The sequence below is a fragment of the Fusarium fujikuroi genome, chromosome FFUJ_chr01, assembly GCF_900079805.1.
Source record: "Fusarium fujikuroi IMI 58289 draft genome, chromosome FFUJ_chr01".
In the NCBI taxonomy this organism is placed as follows: domain Eukaryota; kingdom Fungi; phylum Ascomycota; class Sordariomycetes; order Hypocreales; family Nectriaceae; genus Fusarium; species Fusarium fujikuroi.
In genome coordinates this window covers 1,801,236-1,819,540 of record NC_036622.1, presented here as the reverse complement: position 1 = coordinate 1,819,540, position 18,305 = coordinate 1,801,236, and the positions used below count along the sequence as shown (strand labels likewise).

At 50.0% G+C, this 18,305-nt stretch overlaps 8 protein-coding genes; 4 read left to right on the top strand and 4 right to left on the bottom strand.

Annotated features, from left to right (window-relative positions):
* Nucleotides 1-197: 197 nt before the first annotated feature.
* FFUJ_01529 (prolyl-tRNA synthetase family protein) lies at nt 198-2,272 on the top strand (the record flags this gene model as incomplete). XM_023577695.1 has 5 exons in its annotated part: nt 198-369; nt 421-461; nt 518-742; nt 791-920; nt 972-2,272. The coding sequence occupies 5 exons, from the start codon at nt 198-200 to the stop codon at nt 2,270-2,272; spliced, it is 1,869 nt and encodes a 622-aa protein (XP_023424049.1).
* A 421-nt stretch (nt 2,273-2,693) lies between these two features.
* Nucleotides 2,694-3,408, top strand: FFUJ_01530 (probable prefoldin subunit 5; the record flags this gene model as incomplete). XM_023577684.1 has 5 exons in its annotated part: nt 2,694-2,715; nt 2,775-2,936; nt 3,014-3,123; nt 3,178-3,295; nt 3,356-3,408. The coding sequence occupies 5 exons, from the start codon at nt 2,694-2,696 to the stop codon at nt 3,406-3,408; spliced, it is 465 nt and encodes a 154-aa protein (XP_023424048.1).
* Nucleotides 3,409-3,525: 117 nt separating this feature from the next.
* Nucleotides 3,526-5,127, bottom strand: FFUJ_01531 (uncharacterized protein; the record flags this gene model as incomplete). XM_023577673.1 has 4 exons in its annotated part: nt 3,526-4,015; nt 4,070-4,306; nt 4,358-4,905; nt 4,966-5,127. The coding sequence occupies 4 exons, from the start codon at nt 5,125-5,127 to the stop codon at nt 3,526-3,528; spliced, it is 1,437 nt and encodes a 478-aa protein (XP_023424047.1).
* A 1,039-nt stretch (nt 5,128-6,166) lies between these two features.
* On the top strand, nt 6,167-8,487 carry FFUJ_01532 (related to origin recognition protein Orc1p; the record flags this gene model as incomplete). XM_023577661.1 has 5 exons in its annotated part: nt 6,167-6,559; nt 6,614-6,807; nt 6,865-7,044; nt 7,098-7,726; nt 7,775-8,487. The coding sequence occupies 5 exons, from the start codon at nt 6,167-6,169 to the stop codon at nt 8,485-8,487; spliced, it is 2,109 nt and encodes a 702-aa protein (XP_023424046.1).
* An 85-nt stretch (nt 8,488-8,572) lies between these two features.
* FFUJ_01533 (probable pleiotropic regulator 1 (PLRG1)) lies at nt 8,573-10,065 on the bottom strand (the record flags this gene model as incomplete). XM_023577650.1 has 3 exons in its annotated part: nt 8,573-8,658; nt 8,719-8,883; nt 8,937-10,065. 3 exons carry the CDS (start codon nt 10,063-10,065, stop codon nt 8,573-8,575), a joined length of 1,380 nt encoding a protein of 459 aa, XP_023424045.1.
* Nucleotides 10,066-10,426: 361 nt separating this feature from the next.
* FFUJ_01534 (related to 26s proteasome subunit p28) lies at nt 10,427-11,572 on the top strand (the record flags this gene model as incomplete). XM_023577639.1 has 8 exons in its annotated part: nt 10,427-10,478; nt 10,538-10,563; nt 10,617-10,745; nt 10,810-10,912; nt 10,965-10,978; nt 11,033-11,264; nt 11,321-11,415; nt 11,516-11,572. 8 exons carry the CDS (start codon nt 10,427-10,429, stop codon nt 11,570-11,572), a joined length of 708 nt encoding a protein of 235 aa, XP_023425482.1.
* Nucleotides 11,573-11,712: 140 nt separating this feature from the next.
* FFUJ_01535 (related to transcription factor TMF) lies at nt 11,713-14,449 on the bottom strand (the record flags this gene model as incomplete). XM_023577628.1 has 3 exons in its annotated part: nt 11,713-12,663; nt 12,721-14,180; nt 14,257-14,449. 3 exons carry the CDS (start codon nt 14,447-14,449, stop codon nt 11,713-11,715), a joined length of 2,604 nt encoding a protein of 867 aa, XP_023424044.1.
* Nucleotides 14,450-15,504: 1,055 nt separating this feature from the next.
* The window catches only part of FFUJ_01536 (uncharacterized protein), a gene marked incomplete at both ends in the record, with an annotated part of 10,523 nt that continues 7,722 nt past the window's right edge, over nt 15,505-18,305 (bottom strand). The window contains 2 exons of the mRNA XM_023577617.1: nt 15,505-17,983; nt 18,080-18,294. Coding sequence (XP_023425598.1) covers nt 15,505-17,983; nt 18,080-18,294 — 2,694 coding nt within the window.

Here is an 18,305-nt window from a genome sequence, read left to right as displayed (position 1 = left end):
TTTGGGTCATGACATTTTCCCGAGTGCACCACCTCCACCTTCCGGGCGCCTAGCGCGCCTACGGGCGCTAATGCAGGATGACTAACATGATAGCAATTAGACGGAGGGTCTTCCGATTGTTGAATTACTCAAAAGAGGACCTGATCTCATACAAGTGGTATGTGTTGAAACCTCTTGTCGTCTCGGTTTTTAAAGTCATGATTGGAAAAAGAATTGCTTGTTTAGGTGGTCCTCTTATCCAAAGGGGCTCATGGGGTATCCAGCTGCGCGCCTTGTCAGTCACAAGTCTAGCAAAAGCCGACTCGCAACGGTCTACCCTGTCGACAATATGGGTGCCAACTGGGGGTATAACTGCTAATGAAGATGAGTGTGGGTTAACTATGTTCCCATTGAATCTCTTATGAGCTAATCAAATTTCAGTTGGTCACGGAAAACTCGTTCGCGGTGGTTTCCTCCGCCAGGTCGGTCGCTTAGCCCGAGTGGCCAAATGATGACGTGGGTGTTAATGCATCAGCAGGCTCACTCTGGTATTTTTCAGCTTCTTCCTCTAGGTCTCCGTGTTCAGGACAAGATAGAAAAGTTGATTGATAAACATATGCACTCAGTTGGTCAGTACGATGCCAGCAACTTAGCACATGTCATTAAAACGTTATCCACAGGCGCATCAAGGTTATCTCTGTCAACTATTTCATCAGAAGAACTGTGGCGAAAGAGTGATCGTCTTGAATCTGTTGCACCGGAGGTAAGAGCCTGAAGTTTTGATGAAAGCGGTATGGGCTGACTCGTTCAGCTTTTTCGACTCAAAGATCGTAAAGATACTCCGCTGATATTGTCGCCCACGCATGAGGAGGAAATCACCATACTTGTCGCCGGAATCGTCAATTCATACAAGGACCTCCCTATTCGACTTTACCAGATCAGTTCGCATTTCTATCTTCAACATTGATGCTAAACCTACTGACATTTCCCAGCCCGAAAATACCGCGATGAGCGTCGCCCTCGCCACGGTCTTCTGCGCTCACGGGAGTTCCTCATGAAGGATCTCTACACTTTCGACCTCACAACACTTGAGGCTGTGGAGACATATCGTCAGGTGTCTGCAGCATACCGCGCCTTCTTTGATGAGCTAAAACTCCCATATCTTGTGGCCGAGGCAAGCTCTGGTGATATGGGCGGTGACTTGAGCCATGAATATCACTTGCCAAGTTCTGTCGGAGAAGATACCGTGGTAAATTGTGACTCTTGTGGATATACTGCTAACGACGAAGTCGCTGCTCTCCGACCCCGCTTTCCGTCATATGATGGTTCGGAGAGCCCTCCGGCGTCTCACTTTCGTGTTTGGCGAGGTATCTCCAAGGACCGAAAAACCTTGATCAATGCTTGGTATCCTAGACCATCAGGGACCTCTGCAGAAAGTGGTCTCAATCTTCATGCCGTCAAATCAGCTGTCCCTGAGCTGGACGCCACCATTGAGGATCCTTTGCCACTTTGGGGAGTATCATTGGAGAGCGGAACGACAAAAGTCATCAATGTTGTTGATGGAAGACTTGAACCGGTGTTTGAAAGGGTTCGCGATCAGCTACCGTTGTTACCCAAAGATCTTCAACCATGCCAAGTTGAGTATTCAACAATTGGCAGTACAGCCTCTGGTGGCGGGCTGAATTTGGCACGTATCACTGATGGCGATGCCTGCCCTCGATGTGAAGATGGCGCATTAAAAATCCATCGTGCTTTAGAGTGCGGCCACACATTCCAACTTGGAACTCGATATTCAGTACCACTCGATGCCTGTGTCACTTTACCACGCTCGGGGATTCCGGCGACAGCTGCGGAAGAGGGGCTGGTCCCAGGGAGTCGTATTCCTCTTCAAATGGGCTGTCATGGCGTTGGCGTTTCAAGAATCTTTGGTGCTGTTGCTGAGATTCTCGCGGACGAGCAAGGACTAAATTGGCCCCGAGCCATTGCGCCGTTTGAGGTTGCGATCATACCTACACCAGACTTAGCCGAAGACTCTCTGAGAATTTACGACTTGCTTGCCGCTGGCGACAATTCGCGTAATAGCTTGGATGTTGTTCTCGATGATCGCCAGCGATCATTTGTCTGGAAGATGAAAGATGCCGATATAGTAGGGTTTCCTGTCTTGGTTATCCTGGGAAGATCTTACAAAGAGGATGGAACTTGCGAGGTTCAATGCAGACGACTTTCGATCAAGGAAACTGTAAAGCCTGACGCTCTGCCAACATTCATCTCGAACTTATTAGATCAGCTGTGAGGGATGGACTGGGTTAGTATCACATGACTATTGCATTCAAGACGAATGTACAATAAGCAAAGCACAGTTCCTAGCAACACAGATCGACAAAATCAAACACGTTCAGAGAGCAAATAATCAACTAAAATGTTGCATCTGGGGCCAACACAAGATAAGGCCACTAATCAAATCAGTACCTACCTGCCTAAGGTCATAATGCAACTACCTACCTAGTACTACCTTACTAACTTAGGTGCCTCACTAGCAAGGAGGTGTCCAGGCAAAATCAATGGCAGTGCTTATAGCACCCCCGTTAGTAGAATTCAACAACCCCACGTCATTTTATTACTCAAGCGAGACCCTGGAGGGGCATTCAAGGCACCTAGAAGTAATTCACGACAACTACTACCTGTCCGCCGCCACTTCAGTATACACCAAAAAGATGGCTGGAAGACAAGAAACCAGTAAATCTACTCAGTGATTCATTCTGAATATCCATTTGCTGACGCCACTTGCGCTATAGTCAACCTCGATACGCTAGAGCCCCAGCAGCTTGCCCAAGTCAAGAAGCAGCTTGATGAAGAGCTCGAGCACTTGACGACGTCGTTCGCACAACTCCATGCCGCCCAGAACAAGTTTAAAGACTGCCTCCAATGCGTTAAAAGCCGTGCTGCCGCTCCCGAAGGTATATAATCCACCTGCTTAGCCGCTTCCTACTCAGCGCACAGTCTCGCTTTCTGAGCAGTCTCTGACATGCTCCAGGTTCCAACTCTGTACTGGTTCCTCTCACCAACTCACTCTACGTTCGTGGTGAACTCACAGATGCCGATACTGTGTTGGTGGATGTAGGCACTGGATTCTTGGTTGAAAAGGTATTTGTGATCCTGGCAAGCTCGGAACTGTTCACTGATTGACCACCCATGCAGAAACTCAAGTCGGCCGAAAAGTTCTACGAGAGCAAGGTTGAGGAGCTGGGAAATAACCTGAAAGATCTCGAGGTCATTGTCCAACGGAAGCAGACAAATGCACGAACGATTGAAGAAGGTATGCTTTTCTCGGGCACGCAGCCTCTACTAGGAACAAGGCTAACATGACCCCTAACAGTTTTGAGGCAAAAGATCATGGCTGGCCAAGGGCAAGCGGATCAACAGGCGTGAAAGGAATAATAGAAAGCTTCTCATTATTCTAGGTACGATTAAGACTAGCCAGACGCCATTTCAGTAGGTGTCATCCGGTGATCCCCCAAGCGGCACAGCATCGCATTTGCGTACCTGCTATGGCGAGGCAGTATCAGCATGCACTCTGTTCAGGAGGGCTTGGACCTCCATAATGGTCCGCAAGAAGCATCCGAGCCTCGACTGGAGATCATCGCCCTCCTCCCAAACATTCTCGAGCCCTTCCCCCCAGTCCTTTCGGCCACCACTGGAGTAGTTCAGACTTTCTTCCCAGTGGGGGGCGTATAATTCAACCCCCCAAGTAACATTTTGCTCTCCAATCGTGCGAGGCCCCTTTAGAAGCTCGGTGATGTTGATCTTGAGGACATAGGGAGATTCTTTGAATGGAATTATTGCCCAAGATCTTACCTGAATTTCAGTGAATTGCTCATCGGGGATCGAAAGTTTACTTATGTCGACATTTGGCAAAGGGAGAATGGTGCCCTCATCAGGGTTGAAGACAACCAATATTCTCTTTGCAAGGTCCTTAAACTCTGTTGGAACGTCCACTTTGTCCCACGCATCCATTCGAATGTTCCAATCGTGTTCCCTGTAAGTGCAAGACATGAGTAAGGGGGATTTTTCCATCGAATAATTGACGTACATGTCAGGAGCAGCAGTCGTCCAACTCCAACGTGCCCGGGTCTCTGGCCTCGTAGCGCGGACCATTGCTAGCTGCATAAGTTGAGGATTGTAATCGGCCTCGGTCTTGATTTGCAGACCATTGGCCACTACAACCACTTCACAGCCTCGCCTCATGTCCTTCATGTTCTTGCAGATGCCTGCCTCTGGACGTGAGATATACTGCAAGAGATGCTCCGCCTCGTGAGCGTCTTCAAGTCTATTGCGTGTCAGATATAGTGATCCGATTTGAGTATGTTGCCCCGCTCACCTGGTTACAATAGAGGCTCCTCCACGACTGGGATACATGTTCATAAGTGTGGTGAATTGGTCGAATGCGATCTCATCTTCAGTACCTTTCGGTCTCTTGGCAATGATAACGTGCCCGAAACTGACTCGCAAGCCCATGGTCTTGTTGAGTGCCATGAGGCCTTCTGCTGAAGATGCCAGGTCCGACGCCAGTCTTGGCAAATGTTCATCCATTGAAGAAGCGTTACTGATAGGATTCGGGTTTTTAGAAGAAAAGGATGGGCGTGCTCCAAGCTTCAACTGAATCATGTCAGTGACGGCTGCTTTAGTTGGCCTCTGTACGAGAAAGCGCGCGGGAAAACTGTCGTTAGATAAACGCATATCCCGAATTCTCCAGTTGACAGCTCCAAACGCCCGCTGAAGGCGATAGATGGAATCGCAGTGAATTCCAAGAATGTTTGGCACATCCCGCGTGATATAGACACGGTACTTTCTGCGTATATCGTCGAGTGCCGCTGGTTCATCCAATGCAACAGGTAGCAAGTGTTGCCCTGGAAGTACAAGGCTCGCCTTCAAGTCCCGTCAGATGCTGTCACAGAAACTTAGAAGTGAGTTCGAGAGGATCCTTACCTGTACTAGATATTTTCCCGGTGGTGGACGGCCAAGGTGTTCAGCATCCTCGGCTTGCCGGATCTTGTCTTCTCTACCTTGGTAAATGTTTTTCGCTGTCTTCAACCTCTCATTTTTCGTCGACGCAAACTTGAGCGCCTTTGAGACAGAAGTTGGAGGCATGAGGTCACCTCTACCCGAAGCGACTCCTCCCCTGCCCTGATACATAAGGTCGCGCGGCACCTTTACTCGAGGGAGGAGGGAGAAGAATGAGCTGGTGACGAGCAGACAATATTTATCTTGATTCAAGATTCAGGCCGGAGCTATTGAAAGAACTGATAAGGACAAAGAATTCTTGTGTTGGGGGGAGTCGAAAAGGCGGAAGGGAAGCAGAAGAGGTGCATTGGAAACAGCCCAGTGAATCACTGCCGGGCAGCTGCTTAGGCAGGCAGGTCCTTCGGGATGAAGCAAACAATTTTATCCCACATCCATTGTGAGTGCAAAGCTGATGCTGCCCACCTCATTGAAAAAGCATGATTGCTCTTTCCCGTTTGCTATCCTGCATACTGAATGGCACTTCAGCTTTCAGCTCACAGGTGTTTGCCCACCTTACGTCGTAGGTAGTGGTATATATATAGGATACATCAAGTTTAATTAATGTACCTTAGTTGAGGAGATGCATACCTGTATGTACCTACCTTACATACGTACCTTAGTAGTCTAAAGCTTCTCTTTAATTCCCCGAGGTGTCTGAGTTAGTATAGGTTATAGATAAGGCAACCAAGAATAGCCTTATATATATATATCTACCAAAGTTAGAATAAATTATTTATCTAAAAAACACTATCAATTATTTATATAAAAGGGCAACTTTAAAGTTCTAGTAGTATTATCAAGGTGGAAGAGTAAGATATAGATTACATCTCTCTATGTATAGTAACTCTTTTCAAACTTATCCATTATGAGGTACGATTTTGTTGCCGTAAATGCACGACCATGTAAAGGCACAGTATCAATACGCATCATAGGGTGCCTGGTAGGGAGATTCCCCACTAGTCCACTAAATGCTCAAGATACCTACCTATCTATACTCCGTAGCAGACTACAGCACCCCGATATATGCATAGCCCATAGCAACCAAGTATTTGTTCCTTACTTCAGTCGCGTCTCCTGGACGCGTGAACCGCCGTGGCAGCACATGGCACCGGATAACGACAAAATAATGGCCCCCATCAACTCAGAAGAAAATACAAAACGTCAACTGTCCAAAATTCCCCAAGATCTATCTGAGGATGAGCTTGCAGACGTAGAACCATCATGGCAATGGATCTACAACTCTACCCTAACGACCGAACGAGGTGATGGAACACAGAGCGACAGAAAACGAAGAAAAGTGACAGGCGACAGGATTTTCGGGGCAAGGATTGGCCAATTTGAATGCAGAATTGGAGACGCTGTCATGCTCAAAGCCGATGGCTCTAATGAGGCCTGGATCGCCTTGATCTGCGAATTTGTTGAAGACGATGGCGAGGGAGAGAAAGCAGCGAACTTTATGTGGTTTTCGAGTGAAAAGGAGATCAGAAGTAGGGATAAGAAACGATCCGATTACTACCCAGTCAGCCCTGAAACTTCTTGACGCTGTTGGATGTAGACTAATCAAAAGTTATAGAATGAACTCTATATCTCTCCATCATGGGATATCAACCCCCTGGCATCAATCAACGGCAAAGCTAAGATCATGTCTCAAGATGGTTTTCTTGCGAGATACCCCCAGGGTAAGGTTCCTCGAAATGATCCAGACTTCGGTAAGGTCTTTGTCTGTCGACGAGGCTGCAATACCCGCACTGCTACATATACAGACGAGTTTATATGGGAGGAAATATATGGGGGTGAGCATGATTTGTTTGCCTTGATGGATAGGGTCAAGACTGGTACAAAAGTCACACGACGTCGCCGAAAGGCTCGGAGTCCATCACCTTCTGATGATACTTATCATCCAGCTCAAATCCCGCAGACGCCAACCAAAACAGGACGGGGATCAGTAGCTGCTACGCCAACTTCACGAAGGAGCCAAGCCACACCAGGCTCTCGTGTCAAAAGGTTTGCGATGAAAGCCCCTCTCCCTGGCGTTAGTTATTAACAATTACTTATAGGAGTGCAAGCAAGAGACTTGAGTTTACGCCTTTGGCCACACGCAAACTGTCGCCCAGTCAAGTTGAATCTTCACCTTTCCAGATAGCACGATCTCGCCTGCATGTCTCCTCGGTCCCAACCAGTCTTCCTTGTCGGGAAGGAGAATTTTCTTTGGTTTATTCCCATCTCGAAGCAGCTATTTCGGACGGCGCAGGTAACTGTATTTACATTTCTGGAACACCCGGAACAGGAAAAACAGCGACGGTCCGCGAGGTCGTCTCCAGGCTCGAAGACGCTGTAGGCTCTGATGAGCTGGACGATTTCATATTCGTGGAGATCAATGGTATGAAGATTACGGACCCTCACCAATCCTATACTCTTCTCTGGGAAGCCCTTAAAGGGGAGAGAGCTAGTCCAGCGCAGGCTCTTGATCATCTGGAACGAGAGTTCAGCAACCCCAGCCCTCGCCGAATTCCTTGTGTTGTGCTCATGGATGAGCTTGACCAACTAGTCACCAAGAATCAAGCCGTCATGTATAACTTCTTCAACTGGCCCACTTTACGACATAGCCGTCTTATTGTACTTGCAGTTGCCAACACTATGGATCTTCCCGAGAGAACCCTCAGCAATAAGATCAGCAGTCGACTAGGTATTATTTCAATCTGACACATTGCTGTGATATTGACTAAAAACTTAGGTCTAACACGTATCACGTTCCCTGGTTACAATCACGAACAACTGATGAAGATCATTCAGTCACGACTAGAAGGAGTCCCTGGGAATATCGTAGATCCTGACGCTATACAGTTCGCCAGCCGAAAGGTAGCCGCAGTCAGTGGTGACGCTCGGAGAGCCCTTGACATCTGCCGCCGAGCTGTAGAGCTCGCCGAGGCCGACGCTCCTAGTGATCCTGCAACTCCAAGCAAGCGAGACAATCAAACGCAACCCAAAGGTTCAGGTCGTGTTACTATTGCGACAATCAAGAAAGCCATCAACGAGGCAACCACTAATCCCATTCAACAACACCTTCGAAGCTTGCCTTTGATGTCCAAGCTTGTCATGGCAGCTCTTTTGCTGCGTATTCGAAGAACAGGTCTTGCCGAGACAACCTTCGGGGATACCCTCGATGAGATACACCGTGCCTGCCTTCGAGCCCCAGCAGCACTTCCAGGTGTAGCAGCAGTTCTCAATAATGGCCTGAAAGGAACGCAGATGGGAAGTCAGCGCCCAATGACCAGACCCGGTCACATTCACACAGCGGCGCTCGAATTAGTAGCAGCCGGCCTGGTTAACCTTGAAGCTCAGCGCACAGAGAGGTCCAGTAAGCTCCGTCTTTCTATTGCAGACGATGAAGTAAAAATGGCACTCCGTGATGACGGAGACCTTAAGGCGTTGGGTATCGGTGTATAATAGTTGTAGTGTAGTACAGAACCCAAACGGCGTCCTGCGACAATTCATCCTTAATATAAAAAACATACTACCTCTAATTGCTCCTTTAAAACTTTCGTCGGGCCAGTGTGGGCTTCCATTCGAGGGGGTGTGATTCTTCTGTTGCTGTTTCGTCTTGCTTCCAGATTTTGACTGGGGATAGATGCATTAGCAAGGCAAAGACGAGCATGTCAAGGCAAGATAGAGACTTACTTGTTTTATCAGCTTCTCCACAGATCAGTCGTAGGCCAGAGCGATCGAACGTTGAGCTCATGATACCTGCCTCGGCATCGAGAGAGCCGGGTTGAGCTGTGGTATCAAGAGATTGGAATCGATGGCCAGTCTTCCAATCCCAAAAGCTCATGGAGCCATTATCGCCTACAAGTCAGATTAGACACATGTGGTGAGTAAGATCGAATCGTATCACTTACCTCCTGTAAAGAAGACATTTTGCTCGTTCACACTCATCGTGTTAATAATAGCATTGTGGCCCTCGAAGTTCTGCATGAAAGCGCCTTCAGGGCACTTCCATTGCTTGACACTCCCTGTGCTGCCACTAGCAAATGTGAACTCTGACGGATGTGTTGCTAGAGCACGAACACCTTTCTTGTGATGAGTTAGTACACCCATGGTCTTGCCAGCTGCGAGATCCCAGAGTCGGACTGTCGAATCTAAGGATCCGGTGATGACTTGAGGGTCAGCCTCTTGACAAACAAGATCGGAAACCGTCTGGGTGTGGCCAGACAGGACGTGAATGTTACTTCTGGTCCGCATATCCCAGACACGGGCAACGCCATCGCGACCACCAGTGACCAGAACATCGAGGGTTGGATGTAGGGCAAGAGTATAGACACCACTGAGATGTCCGTGGTAATGACGAATGACTTTGTTAGTCTCGAGATCCCAGCACTTAACCATCTTGTCTTCGCCACAAGAGAAGAGATAAGGATGACGAGGGGACACTGCGAGGCCGCGCACAGTACTGATATGTCCAGTAAGAGTCAACCTCAGCGAGCCCGTGGCTAAGTCCCAAATCTTGATAGTTCGATCCCCTGCACCGCTTGCAAACCATTTGTTGCCGGGTTCAACAGCCAGACTACGCACCCAGCCGAGATGACCAGAAATGACCCTCATTAACTTCCACGGCGCGTGCCATTCTGGCTTCTGCTGCTGAAGGCCTTGCACTCCTCTCGACGTAAGACTCATGTTCTGTGGCGTACTTCCGTCCCTGGCAGTAGGAGCAGATGCCTTGCCCGAGCTAGGCGCACCCTCGAGGAGTTTCATCGCTGGGCGAGCAGGCACACCGGCCTTAGAAGTCTTCTTCCCAGGCTGTTTCGTTGGAAGCTTCGCAGTAATTGATGGCGGTAAAGTCTCGACATCTGAGTATTCGTTGCGGAACCGTCTCTTGATGACGGGGTCCTCGGACGCGTCGTCTAGCTTCTGGCGCTTTGTAGCCGATCGCTCGGATGCATGGGCGTATACTGTTCTCGAGACGTTCGCATTTTGTGCGGCGAGGGCATTGAGTCGAAGAGCATCTTGAGGCGCTTCTGGCGTCTCCATGATGTATGTGTGCGTGTGTTTGCGACTCAAAAGTACCTGGATGACCGCTGGGGATGTTGATGATAATTGAACTGCTTTGTGATGGAAGCGTGTAAAGGCTGGCAGCCGCGTGTGGCGCTGGATTTTTCTACACAATAGCGCCACAGATGTGTGGCTATGAGGTTTGGGTACCTATTATCTTGCTCTCCACCCACTTGACTTCCTACTAGCTCTCTTCTGCGCTAACAGGGATCTACGTATGATCAGCTACCTTCGGCCGGTCGTCACACTAACAAGCAGCAACTGTTTAACATCCTCAACGCGACGGGAGTTTGTTAACAGTGTTTATTTTGTTATCAGCTTTTGTTGCTTCGTAGGCAGTATGGATACGGATGATAAGTTCCCTCTTCATGCTGCTGCTCGGGAGGGCCGAGGTATGCTTAATGAATTATACAACTCCATGACTGGGATCACCACTAATCGGTAAATATAGTAACTGCTTTTGAAGGGCTTCTCAAGGTCAGCATTCCCTTTTATAATTGTATAGATCAGACATTGATGTCTTTGGACAGTCCGACCCAAAATTGTCGCAACGAAAGGATAATGATGGTCGATATCCAATACACTGGGCAGCTTCTTCTAACAACTTGGATATCGTCCAGTTGTTAGCTAACCAACGCAGTTTCGATGCTGATGTCCAAGTGAGTAACGACTTCTCGTTGAAAGTCTTCTCCCACCCCCAGGAAAATAACCGACAAATTCTAGGATGAAAGCGGGTGGTCTCCTTTGATGATCTCAGCCAGTGTTCCAGAGGGTGAAGCTGTTGTCAAACTTATCATGTCCAAAGACGCGGACGTGAACCTCAAGAGTAAGTCTCGCCTTCCGTCTATCAACTCAAATATACTCACCGGACCTTGAAGACTCTGCTGGACAGGTAACGCTTCAATCACGAAATCTAAATTGAGAGCCATCTAAACTCACCATATAGACTGCCCTTCACTTTGTCGCCTCCAAGAAGAATCTTGATATTGCCCGTGTTCTTATCGACAACGGCGCGTCGACCCGAGTACGCGATCGCAGGGGCCAGTATCCCATACATCGCGCTGCTGCTGTCGGTTCCGTGCCAATGGTGACTCTACTTCTCAAGAATAGAAGTCCGCTAAACCTTGCTGATAATGAGGGATTCACTCCCCTTCACCACGCAATTGCAGAGGGACACGGTAAAAAGACTCTCTTTGCCACCGGCGTCAAAAAGCCACTAACCTCTGTTCTCCAGGAGACACTGCTGTTGCTCTCCTCAAAGAAGGCGCTGATTTCACCCTAAAGAACAGCGCGGATGAGCTAGCACTTGATCTGGCACCAGATAAAGAAGTATGTATATCTCTACAACACAACAAACACGGAGTTCTCGGCTCTATTCTCTTCGCACCACACTATAAACTCCCACCTAACTCTGTCTCTTTGTCAACAGGTACGCCGATATGTCTTACAAGGTGCAGAGCGTGAGGGTATCGAGTTGCCAGGGTAGCTAGGAATACATGCTGGAAGAAAGTGAAAAAAGGTGCTACACATCACGACTTTTCCCGGTTTTAAGATGCGAACACGAGAAAGCAACGAAAACAAGGCAGAAGATAACGAAGTAAAATAGAAAAATATTCTCCCCTTTTCTTACTTCATCACGGTCCGTTCCACCAACTCGCGATACATGTCCTTGACGTCCTGAACGTCAGCCTTGAGCTCCTCAACGAGCTCGCTCTTCTCACCCAACATCTCTAATGTTGTCTGGTATCGCGAGTTGATGTTCTCTACTTCCGCTTCTAACTCTGTTACCCGCGCTGAAGCAACTTTTTGTGTTTCCAGCTCTGTCATCAGGTTCACAATATCAGATCGCGCCTCGTCTCGCTGGCTGCATACACGAGCCATCTCTTCTTTGGCAGCCACCTTCTCGGCTTCCAGTCGTCGAATTGCCGCGCTCATTCTCTCGACGAGTTGAACGGAAGGACCAGCCCCGACTGTTGATACCGAAATCATGTCTTGCGCAACGTTGCGGGGAGACGAAGGGTCACCGTCATCTAGACCATCATCACGATCTAGTGGCGGTGATACGGCGCGTGGTGACTCAGTAGGTGGTTCAAAGGGCGAGAAAGGGGGTGGAGGAGGTATCGCATGACCGGCCGTGGACAAAGCACTAGGGCGAGGAGGTTGACTGGACATTCTTCGTCCAAAGAAGAAGCCATCGCCGGCGCTTTCGGTTTGGCTTCCCGGTGTGGGTACTCGACGAGGCTGTCTTGCTGGTACAGGAAGCCCGATGAAGTCCGAGCTAAAGGTCCGGGCAACAGAGAGCAATGGGGAATCGGGTCGGCTCTGAGACCGGGGTGTGCTTATAGCAATATCGTCTGCCCATTGCCTTCGTTCGGCCTCGGCCGAAACCTCCCTGCTCGCCGCTCGCTGTTGCTTCTCGAGCTCGTTGCGTGCCTGTTCAAGGGCCGTCTCCACGCTCTTGTGTTGGACTCTGAGGGCAGCAAGCTCTTCACGACATGTCTCGAGTTCTTGCCGAGCGACTGTGAGAGCTGGACTGACGTCCTGAAGCTCATCCTCGAGTCGCTTATAACGAGTTGCCTGTTGAAGGTGTCAGCCATCTTCCCCCATTTTTACTGTCGAGAATATATAATTTACCGCATCACGAGCTTTCTTCCGCATTTCTGACTCTCGCCGTTGTGCCTCGTCCCTCTCCTTTTCAAGGCTGGCAGCCTTGGTCAGGAGTGAGGTCTCTATACCTTGCCAGTTCTCGCTGGCCGATGCATACTGCGATTGGAGGGTTTCGATATGTCGTATCAACTTGATGTCACCACCAGATCCTGCAGAGGCCTCCTCGGCCGTCGCCCTCATTGCCTCGAGTTTGCCCTCAGTCGCTCTCAGCTCAAGTTTCAGCTCTTCTTCAATATTCCGACCACGTTCTAATGCTCGGTCTAACTTCTCTTGCCACTCAACCTCAGTCAGGCGCAATTTCTCAATCAATGCCTCCTTTTCTGACCGTAGTGATGCGATAGAACGGTCAAGTTCCTGCTGTTTGTTCTTCTCAACATCTAGCGCCTTTTTCAATGCCTCAGCGTGGGCGGCTTGTATTTGCTCAGCCTTGGCTTTAGATTCTTGCTCCAGACGTCGATAGGCCTCCTCCATGACAGCTTTGTCTTTCTTCAGGGCGTCGATTTCCTTCTGAAGCGTAGCGCTCGCTTTTCGCACTTCCTCATTTCTCTTCTCTTGCTCTTCCTTGTTGTTGATTCGACTACGTAAGGATTCCACCTCGGCTAGAGCTTTTTCTTTACCTTTTTTGAGTTCATTGGCCTGTTTCTCGTTGTCTATAATCTGGGTGCGCAGCTTGCGAACCGTTGCTCGGAACTTTTGCTCTGAAGTTGAAAGCTTTCGTCCTTCCTCCATTAGCAGCGCGATCTTCTCATCCTTTTCGGCCAATTTGCGGTCTACACTACCCGCTTCAGCAGAACCTGCAGTCTGCCTAGCTGCATCCGCGGCATTTTTAGATAGGAACTGCAGTTTAGCTTGTAGTGAGTCGATTTGCTCAATGTAGTCTTGAATCTCCTCTGAACGAGGCGCGTGAGCTTGAGTGGCGTCCTGGTCTTTCTGTGACTCTTCAACTGGAGCATCTAGGATCTGTGGTGCCTCTACAGGATGCCTGGTATCTGGTATTGGACTATTCGATTTTTGCGGGATGCCGGATTCGTCCGTAACTTGTTCTGGTGCACTTCGAGGTTCGGCCTCAGAAGGCGGCTCAACGATAATCGGGGTAGGGAAATCATGCTTGAAGTTTTGTTCACTAATCTCCCTGCTATCGCTTCCCTCAGATGTCGCTGGTTGTTCAGCTGAGGATCGGGAAGCTGGGCTGTCAGAAGATGTTGGCTTGTCCACTTGGTTGGCAGGTTCAGTTGGCTTGATTTCCGACACTTCGATGCTTTGTCTCATCACTACGGGCTCAGTGCTAGCAGGGCGCTCCTTGTCAACCGAACTACGGGAAGTATCGATGGAGCTGCGAGGAGAAGATTGTGAGGTTCGCGAGGCCATAGCCTTGGCCAACCTGGCTTGTAGACGATCATTGGCACGGTTAGGCTTCGGGGCGACAGCTATAAAGAACAAGAAGTCAGCATGCGACAGTTCTACCCGTACCAGAACACGGCCGAGGAGAAAAGAGAGGCATACCAGATGCAGTCGGTTTGGGGCTTGGTGATGGCGAGGGCGCGGGCGCGGGCGCCGCCTTCATTCCCTGCTGCTGCTCATATCCTTGTGCTGCCTGTTGGTCTTCGTCAAGTAAGTTGTCGAGACGATTCTCGACGCCTTCGAAGGCCGAAGAGAGGAACGCTCCCCATCGCGACCCTTTGCCCGGCGCAGTCATGGTCGAATGACGAGAGCGCCCGAGGTGTTGGGTCACAGCTCGTCGTTGTCGGTCGTCAACTGATTGACGTGATCGCCGGTGGTCTCCTCATCGATGTGCTGCAGAAGAAGTAGATGCAGCGCTTGGGGGGCGGCGCTTGAGTTGACCAGGTTGCACTGCAGCTGCAATGTACTAAGGTAGGTGTGTAAGGTAGTCGTAGTTCGGTGGTGGTGGTTTGCAGGGGAACGTTGGCTTGAAGGTTGAGGTGTCGTCAGCGCAACTTGGGAGTGGCATGTACTAAGGTTAGTTAGTGGGTGGTAAGTGGAGTGAGACATGGACCTCGAGGCCAGGGAGGATACTCCAGGATGATTGGGACAAGGGACAGGCTATCTTGGAATTACCTCTCTCATTGCGTGAAGAAGTCATCCAAGGATTCAATTTAATTATCATGTGAATTGGATTGAATTAGGTAACCCCAACTCGTGTACTTCCACAAGTTAGAAGTGGTGTTAGTATAGCCAGGAAGATGGCCAAAATTGACAAACAAAGTGGAAAATGCCCTTTGCCTTGGGGTAGTGGACAGTAATTAATGTGCTTGTTAGAACCGACACAAAGAAACCTCCAACAATCTAGGTTAAATGGCCATGCATCGAAATATTCGGCTTTGATAACGAGCAAATTTCAAACAAAAAAAATCATTTATTGAGTTTACATCGTGCCTTGCGGGTACATGTAGGATAACAGTTCGCTATATCCAGCATACCTATACAGTCCAAGTACATACTTATCCAGACTTCAAATACCGTACCAGTCAAGATCAACATCCAATGCTAGAATATCCTCAAAGCACCAATCCCAGATATGCCATGAGTTGATAATGCCAAGCCAAACCTAAACACCGACCATATCTATGTTGGTGTCATGTTGACATAGAACGTGGTTACCAAAAACAAGAGCACCACAACGAAATGCATGAAGTAGTGACAAACATTCAAATAGCATTGGCAAACACGCTCGCTTGAAATAGACTCTCATGTATCGTTCGTTCGTTCGCTCATCCATCATCCGATCACTCCTCACCCAGCGATCTTCTTCCACCAACTTGTGCGAGGTGTTGTTGCTGCCTCCATAAAGGTTGACGCTCGACGGCTGTGATGTCGCTCGTCGCTACCTTCCGAGCGCCTATCTCGGTGACGTTCTCTATCTCGACCACCGCGCTCACGATCGTCTCGCCTTGCTCGTCGCCTTCGCCGATCTTCGGTCTCTTCTGTGGGCTCTTCCTCGTATTTCGATCGATGAGCTCGACGAGCTTCACGTCTCGCCATCTCGTCCTCCGTCTGTCCACCATTTGCTTCACCCCCGTCACCGAGGTCAGGAGGAGGGGGTGCGTCAGAGTGTTCCTTGACCCATGATGAAGTCCCAGAATGAGGCCAAGCTGGAGCCTGCGGTCTCTCTTCGCGACGATGGGATCTCCGCTGGTTATATTCGTCTGCAGATTGCTGACTTCGTCGCTGACGACCTTCCTCCTCTTCTGCACCTCGAGCAGCCCGCTTTGTGTCGCGCCGACGGCGTTCGCGTTTGGCAGCTCGACGAGCCTCTTCATCTTCGATTTGTTCTGCAGCAGCGACTGCTTCCTGTTCTCTACGTAAGCGCCTACGTTCGGCTCTTTGTGCCTCCTTTTCCTCTTGCAGTCGTTGTTGTTCTTCTTGCGCTTGTCGCTCCTCCTGGGCTCGTCGTGCATCTTCATCACGCTGTCGTCTGCGTTCAGCACGGCGGGCCTCTTTGTCTTGCCTTGTAGAATCGGCTTCTTCCTCGCGCTGTCGACGTCGTTCACGGCGTATCTCATCTCGAGCTCGACGCGCTGCTTCCTCAGGATCAGGACCGCTTTCAGCTGCCCTCTTGGCTCTGCGTGCAGCTCTCCTTGCTTCCCGGTCAGCATCTACTAATACTGCATCACCATCCATTTTGGCGCTGCGCAAGGCTTCGTCATCAGTTGTCGCATAGGTGCTGCGACGTCGCAGAGGGTCAGGTCGTTCAGTCTTCGGCGTTCGCAAACCACTGAAGAGGCCAGCGAAACCTGAGGACTTCTTGGAACTTCGTGGAGGTGCGTCAAAAGGAACGTCAGGCTCCACCATCACGGGCTCTTCATCCCTCGATCTCTTGGCTCGCCGACGACGTTCGGTATCGACCACGGCGACTTCTTCCTCTTCGCGAGATCGTGGTTTGTGAGACCGTCGGCGCTCGCGTCTATCGGGCGCGAGTTCAGGATCTATCATAACCAAATCATCGTCCTCATGCGACCGTGGTTTATTTGAACGACGACGTTCATATTTATCAGGCACAGGAGCAGCGCCAGACATCATTGCATCTTCATCTTCGCGTGATCGAGGTTTACGCGACTTGCGGCGATTGCTTAATTCATCCTCGCCCATGAGCACATCTTCAGGAGGAGGCGATACAAGTCCGCGAGCATTGGTAGAGTGGCGACGTTTGCTGCTGATGCCGTCTTTCTTCTCGCGCATGGTAGCGGAACGAGTGAGTGGTGGTTTACTAAACAAAGCAGTGCCACGAGATCGTGATGGAGTCTTCTCGACTTTGTCGGACGAGGAACCCTTGGACGACGTCTTTTCCTCTCGCCGTCTATGTCTAGTTGACTTCTCTTGAGGCTCATCCCTCTCTTCATGTGGTGTCGCGGCCCACCGACCAAATGAAGTTCCTTCGCGATGAATTTTGGGCCTTCGAGACTGCTTCGACTCAGGTGGTGGCGTCAACGGAGGATCTGGAACTGGAGGAGGCGGAGGAGCATCGCGACGGGATTTGCTCTTCCTACTCTTCCTTTCTTTCTTTGGCGATAAGTCGATGACCTCGACGATCTCATCATCTGCAGGGGCTTCGGGGACTTGGTCCTTTGGCAGTACCTCAGCTTCCTTTTCTTCGTCTTCGCCGAAAATAGCTTCATTTTCGACGTCACTCGATTCTTTATTCGCAGTGTCTTCAGCGTCCGCTTCTTGATCCTCATCATTGTCCTCGGCTTTAATGTCCGACTCCTCTTCTTCAGGAGGGTTGCCGAATTCGACTACATCCGCTTCTTCCCCTTCTGCTGCTGCGGCAGCCTCTTCTTTGGCGGCTAGCTCTGCAGCACGCTGGGTAGCGTTCTCCTCTAGAACTCTGAGTCGTTCGGTATCCTTTCTGCCAAGCCTACCTTTCCTTGCTTTCTTGAACTGGAGGGAGTCAAGCTCCTCAAGTTCTTTCGTGACCACCTCACGAGCTGCGGCTTCTGTCGCCTCTTTAGCTGCTGCCTCCTCGGCTTCTCTCGCTGCTGCTGCTGCCTCCTCAGCATCAGCATCATCTCTCCCCTTGCCCACCTCGCCATTATCGATATCCTCGTCCTCTGCGTCTTTGTCCTCGTCGTCGTCCTTGTCTTCTTCTTCTCCTTCTTCTTCTTCTTCTTCTTCTTCTTCTTCTTCGTCGTCGTCGTCCTCCTGCTTCCTTTTCTTCAGCATCTTCAGCTCCAAGGTCTGCTTCAACGGCTGCTGCTTCCTTAGCGGCGCGTTCCTCGGCGCGTTTTGCTGCATTATCTTCTAAGATTCGAAGCCTCTCGGTGTCTTTTCTGCCCAGTCTGCCCTTTCTTGACTTCTTAGCTTGAAGGACCTCGAGCTCATCCTCCTCCTTAGCGATAGCTGCCTCCTCTGCTTCCCGAGCTGCTGCCTCCTCTGCTTCTTGGATCGCCAACTCTTCCTCGTCTGCGTCAGGCTCCTCCTCCCCCTCCCTCCCCCTCCCTCCTCCTCCTCTTCCTCCGCTTCCTCCTCCTCTTCCTCCTCCTCCTCCTCCTCCTCCTCCTCCTCACCTTCACCCTCATCGTCTTCCTCAGGTTGAT